This window comes from Lagenorhynchus albirostris, chromosome 3 (genome assembly GCF_949774975.1).
Source record: "Lagenorhynchus albirostris chromosome 3, mLagAlb1.1, whole genome shotgun sequence".
Taxonomy (NCBI): domain Eukaryota; kingdom Metazoa; phylum Chordata; class Mammalia; order Artiodactyla; family Delphinidae; genus Lagenorhynchus; species Lagenorhynchus albirostris.
The window spans coordinates 583,853-589,852 of record NC_083097.1 but is presented as its reverse complement, the minus strand read 5'-3'; the positions used below and the strand labels follow the sequence as shown (position 1 = coordinate 589,852).

At 62.9% G+C, this 6,000-nt stretch overlaps 1 protein-coding gene across 1 annotated transcript in view; it reads left to right on the top strand.

The window, feature by feature from the left end:
- Positions 1-3,436: 3,436 nt before the first annotated feature.
- LOC132518780 (probable palmitoyltransferase ZDHHC11B) overlaps positions 3,437-6,000 on the top strand; it is a 36,690-nt gene continuing 34,126 nt past the window's right edge. Inside the window, exons 1-2 of the mRNA XM_060146806.1 lie at positions 3,437-3,513; positions 5,281-5,502. Of these exons, the coding sequence (XP_060002789.1) occupies positions 5,281-5,502 (222 nt within the window). The 5' untranslated portion in view covers positions 3,437-3,513. The remainder of the gene's footprint in view (positions 3,514-5,280; positions 5,503-6,000) is intronic.

The window sequence follows — 6,000 nt, the reverse complement described above, 5'->3', positions numbered from 1 at the left end:
GAGTCACGGGCGATGCCCTGGGGCCGGCTGGACTTGGGGGGCACTTGGTGTTGAGGGCATGAGCCCCCCAAACCCCGAGGGTGCGGGCTCCCTTGCACGGGTCACCGGCCTCACGTGTGTTTCTGGAGAAGCGTGTTCTGTGCAGGAGGCGGTGGGGACGTTTCTCTTAACCAGAAAGCACTCTGAAGAGCCGTGAGGACTCGCTGACCAGCAGCCTGGGCGATGCCTGCTGCAGGCAGGAGCTGTGGCTGCCGCGGGGCTCCCAGGGCCCGGACCTTGGGAGGGGAGCGCACGGAGTAAGCGCCACGCTGTCTGCGGGGCTGAGCTGTGCCTTCAGTCACCAGAGCTCACGGCTCGGACGGCGCCGCAGCCCGCGGCCTCTGCTGCACGGCGGGCTGCATTCTCGTGGTCACACCCTGCTCGGGCGGCCTGGTGGTTTGCCCTGGGGCCGCCTGGTCCCGTCCTGGGTGCCTGCCTCCCTGGGAAGTGCGTTCTGGGGGGAGGTGCCAGCCCGGGCCCGCTCACGGCGTGCACCGCGCGCAGGGGCCCTCATTCCCCGGGGCCCCAGGTGGGCGATCCCGGGAGGCCCGTGGCCCCCCACGCCCCTGCCGGCTGTGGTCAGCTGGGATTTCCAGCATGGGCATCCTCATCCCGGTGGTGCTTTGCTCCCAGGACAGTGCCGTCGGGCCAAAGGCAGCACTGCAGTTTGAGGGAATGGACACCAGGTGAGCGGGGAGGGGCCGGTCAGGCTGGGGCACAGGGCTGACCAACAGCAGAGTCAGCCTCGACCTCTGCTGCCGGCCCAGCAGAGGGTCCCTGACCCGCGGAGGAGCCCGCCTCTCCTAACCGGCCCCCAGCCCCACCCCGGGGACCTCGTAACCTGCCGGCTCCTCCACTCGTGCCTCTGTCCATCTGCACCAGACCCAGCCGTCCCCACAGGCCCCGGCAGTAGGGCCGCCACACTGCTTGGAGGAGGTCAGCTTTCTGGCGCCCGGCCTGCCCGGCGCCGTGGCTCCCCAGGAAGGTGCGTGGGGCGCGGGCGGCTGGAGCCTGCGAGAGGCCGCCTCTGTGGACGGAGAGGGGACATGTCCCTGTCCACCCTCCCTGTCCCCACCGAGGAAGGATCGCGATTGGTGATTGGCCGCACTTGGGGCCTTCAGATAGGAGTCCTCGGACACCACACTCAGGAGCCAGGACTTTCTGGAGCTTAGGAATCGAGACGATGTGGCGAGAGGCGGTGGGGGAGGAGAGGCCCTGAGCCAGTGGGCTGGCCGTCCTTGTGGCGCGAGCTGCCCACTCGGCACTGTGTCCACATGCCCTGTGCTCCCCTACTTGCCCCTGCTGTGGCCCTTCCGTGGCCTTCAAGGGGGCACCCGGGGCGTCAGGCTGGGGGAGCGCAGCCCAGACAGAGGCGCCCACACCCTGAACAGAGCCTGGAGTCTCGGCTCCTGGGTCAAGTGTGAGGACGAGGTTGTAATGGACGCCCTGGCCTCCCCCGGCGTGAGTTGCTGAAGCAGCGGGTCGGGGGCACGAGCCCACCGCCTTTTCACCGAGGGCTGAAGTTCTCCAGCTCAGGCACGGGTGGTGAGAGTCCCTCCTGAGGGTCTCTTGGGCCTGCCCCTGCGCCGCCCTGCCCCTCCCCTAGAGCTGGTGATGCGTACCGGGGGCGGGGCCCCGGCTTTGTGACACGTCTTGGGAGTCCATTTAGTGTTGCCGGGAGACCCGGCTCGCCTCACGTGGGCTTGGGCTGAGCGAGAGGCACCTTGCGTTCCCGCTCATCCAGGACCTGCGAATCGTGAGAGGAGTGAGGAGAGTGTGTTGCGGCTGCGCGTCCGACTGCGGGGAAGGCGGGTGCTTCGCCCCTCCGTCTGCTCTGCCCCTCCGTCCGCAGGGAGTCCAGGACCACGTGGGACGTGGGTGAGACACGGGTCCAGAAGCTGCCAGGATCTGTGCTGAGGGACGGTCAGAAAACGTGCTCACAGAGGTCGTGGTTGGCTCAGGACACAGCGTGCAGCCAGCCCGATGCCCTGTTCTGGGGAGGGTGGGGACGGGGTGGGGACAGGGTGGGGACAGTGTGGATGGGGTGGGAACAGACTGGAGACGGGGTGGGAGGGGCTCTGCACTGCGGGCAGGTGAGTCAGGAGACCTGGGACCCCCCTGCTTCCATGGCGACCACGGCCTGTGAATCTTGGCCATGGTCGTGTCGGGGGCCTGGAGGTGACAATGACCATACGGGTCATCCCAGCACCAAACAGAGACTGGAGCCCCAGGGAAGATGGAAAACAAGATGCAGGAACCAACATGGGGCAAAAAGTGGACCCAGGCACCATCATGCCCCAAACAGGGCTAATTTCCTGAGCCCAACACCAGCGGTCTGCCCTGTAGTGAAGCCAGAATGACCCAGGGGAGGTGGCGCCAGGACAGGGCACGGAGGGAGAAGGCGGCTGTTACCAGGGTGGGCAGGGGCAGAAGATGGCCCCAGGGCCCCGGCCCAGGAAATAGCCTGGGAAACACCGAGGAGTGAGGAGCGAGTCCAGAAACCTGAGGGTGTGCAGCTGTGGTGTGTGTGTGTGCTGTGTGCTGTGTCTGTATGTCTCTGTGTGGCGTGTGGTGTGTGTGTGTGGTGTGCGTGCATGTGTGTGTGTGTGTGTGTGTGGTGTGTGTGCTACGTGCTGTGTTGGTATGTCTCTGTGGCGTGTGGTGTGTGTGTGGTGTGGCGTGCGTGCATGTGTGTGTGTGTGCTACGCGCTGTGTCTGTATGTCTCTGTGTGGCGTATGTGGTGTGGTGTGTGTTGTGTGCGCGTGTGCATGTGTGTGTATGTGTGGTGTGTGTGTGTGTGGTGTGCATGTATGTGTGTGTGCGTGCGTGCATGTGTGTGTAGGTGGTGTGTGTGGTGTGCGTGCATGTGTGTGTAGGTGGTGTGTGTGTGGTGTGCGTGTATGTGTGTGTGGTGTGTGGTGTGCGTGTGTGTGGTGTGCGTGCGTGTATGTGTGTGTGCGCGATGTGTGTGTGGCGTGTGTTGTGTGTCCGCGTGCAGCAGCAGTGTGGAGCCGTGTCTCAGGACGGGCGGGGCAGGAGAGCCTGTGGCCGCGCCGGTCGCTGGGCCTGAGGGGTTCCAGTTCCGCCGTGCAGCGGTGGCCATGGCGGCGGGGGACCTGGCGCCTGGCGGGGTGCTGAGTGGAGAGGAGCCGGCAGGACGAGCCACGGCCGCGGTGGGAGGTGGAGCCGGACAGGAAGGCGGGGACAGTCCCGTCTCGGGGCAGAGGGCTCGGCCCCGCGTGAACGTTCCACGGATGACGAGTGCTTGCGGCCCTGCGTGGCTCTCGTCACCCCGCGTGTCCCCTCGGCCACAGGGTGCGGCTCACGAGGAGAGGCGCGGGACGAGCGTGGGCGCGGCCCCTCCACCCTGTCTGCTCTCTCCTCCCCCAGGTCCTCTTGGTCGGAACAACCCAGCTGATCCCGACGTCCCAGCGCGGGGCCTGGCGAGGAAGGACTTCGGCCACGGTTGCCAGGTCTGCGTGCAGGAGGCCCTGGGTCAGGGTCGGGGGTCCCGGGTGTCACCTCGCACCACCACATGGCGGGCCTGCTGACGGGCTGGCGGGTGTCCGCGCGGCCAGCGCCGTGGGCCCCGGCTTTCACTGAAGACCCACCCGCTCGGCCCTGCATTCTGAACTTGAGGTGCCCGGGGTGTCAGGGTGACTCTCAGATCTGATGGAGTAAATCTTTTCAGAAGATCTCTGGGAGAAGGTGAGTGGGTGCGCTCGAGTCTCCACGCCTCCCGGGGGCCTGCCCTGTGTCACCTTCAGTGACAGGCTGGCTGGTCCACCTCAGGACAGAAGACTCAGCCCTTGAACTTTATAAATGCCAGTCACATCGTGTCATAGATAATCTCATTGTTTCTTCTTCCGGGACACCTGTAGGACTCTGTGTCCTCAAAGTTCTCACTTTCACCACTGTAGATGTATTCTTTTTTCCACTGTCTGGTTCTTGGAGTATAATTTAGGGCTAAAGTCTTAAATCTCCTTGCAGTACGGACATTGCTTCACTTTTTTTCTTTGTTTCTTCTCTTACACCCTCTTCCTTTTCCTCTTCTGGAAACCCTGACAGACAGACATGGTGTCTGTGTCACTTAAATTTGCTCTCACAATTATCCCTTGCACACGTCTCTACGTCTCTGTTTCAAGATGTGCAGTAATCCCTTGATGTGACCTTCCACGTGACTGGAGTTTGATTTTTGGCAACATCTTTTCTGTTAGTTGGCCCTTCCATCTGAATGCTTTCATCTGGGAATCATGTTTCAATACCAAGCCTGCCTTTCTGGGTTCTGAACCCCTGGTGCCTTGGTCGTGTTGTACAAATGTGCTATTAGATGCTCGTGAAACCCACGCAAACTCAGGGCTGCTGCGTCCCGATGTCCACGTGGCGTCACATCCAGAGGGCCAGAGCAGATGACCAAAAGCTGCGGCCAGCAGCTGAAACCTGCTCTTAGGACAGTCCCCAAGGGGAAGTCACAGCTCACAGAAAAAAACAGTCTCAGAATATTTTTCAACATTTCTGTCTCTTCCCACAGTAACACATTAATATCAGCTATATGTTCTGTGTGCTGCTTTCTGAAGACAGTGAAGGCTGTGCACAGGGCCTTCTGACCTCAAAGTTCCACCTGTAACAGCTGTTAACATCCTTCCCCCCTCCAACACCCCCAAACACCCGACAGCCACCCTGGCCACGTCCCTCCCTTTCCCAGTGGCCCTGCCCACCTGACTGGCCGGAAGGGCCACGGTTCCCTCCCACCCCTGGAGGGCCTGTCCCTGTGGAAGGAAAAACACAGGACTCTGGAAATGTGGCCTCTCCTGCCACAGGGGAAACCTGCAGGATTTCTGGTGGATGAAAGTGTCACATGATCACACCAGCTAAAGCTGGCTTTTCCTGCTCCCCTCTCGGTTTCCCCGGGGATGAGGACCTTTTCCTCACTGGGTCCCCCATATCCCATGAGTCTTCTGATGAGGCGTGTGCATCTGTAAACCAGCCCCCGGACTCATTGCTGCAAGTGGCCCCCAGGCCATGAGGGGCTGGTAGCTGCCCGCTCTGCGGTCATGGTGGGGGGCAGGGGGGTGCCCTTCGTTCCTCATCCAGGGGGCCACACACCCCCAAGAGCTGTTTTCCGCAGCTGTGATGTCACTGGGGCCCCGGGCGATGCTGGGCCGTGGGTCCCGCCCCCAGAGTCCCCGGGCCACGAGGGCAGGAGCCCGTGGCCTGCCATGCCCCGTCCTGTCTTGCAGATGGCGTTCTGGGCCAGGATCTCGAGGCTCCTCCTGCCAGGAACCGCGTCCAGGAGGAGCAGAAAGACTGTGCCCCCCCGGCGGTCCAGGGTGAGCGGCTGGTCGCAGCCCGTCCACTGCTTGCAGATCGTGGCCTGGATCGTGTTCCTCATTCTGGTCTTCACCACTTTTGGCATCTTCATTCCCCTCCTGCCACACGAGTGGAGATACATTGCCTACAGTGTATCCTTTGACTGGGGGCATTGCTGTCATCTAAGGGGGGGCGGGGCTCCCAGAGGGGCCTCCAGCAGGCCTGGCTCCGGGCCGCCCTTGGAGGCAGTCAGACCTCTCCTCTGCCCCGGCTCCCACTGTCACAGTGCTGGAAACCCCACAGCTGTCCTCCAGGCAGCCGCTGGCTCGGGGTCTGGGCTACAAGTGCCCACCAGTGCTGGGGCAGGGAGAGGGTGCCCAGCCGGCAGCAGGGGTGGGAGGGTCCCGGGTGGACAGAGACCCCAGGAGTGGGGGAGCCGCAGACGGGCCACGCACTTTCCCAACCATGGCTAAGCGGTCAGTCTGTGTTGTCCAAGAGGAATGATGGGTTTTAATAAGGACTTGAAGAGCTCGTGTGCCCCCGCGAGTGTCAGGTATGTGGAGCCGAGGCATTGACGTCTGTGATAACCTGGGGTGGCTGTGTTCTGGGCGAGAGGCGTCTGCTCTGAGTACTGGGGTGTGCGTCCGGGT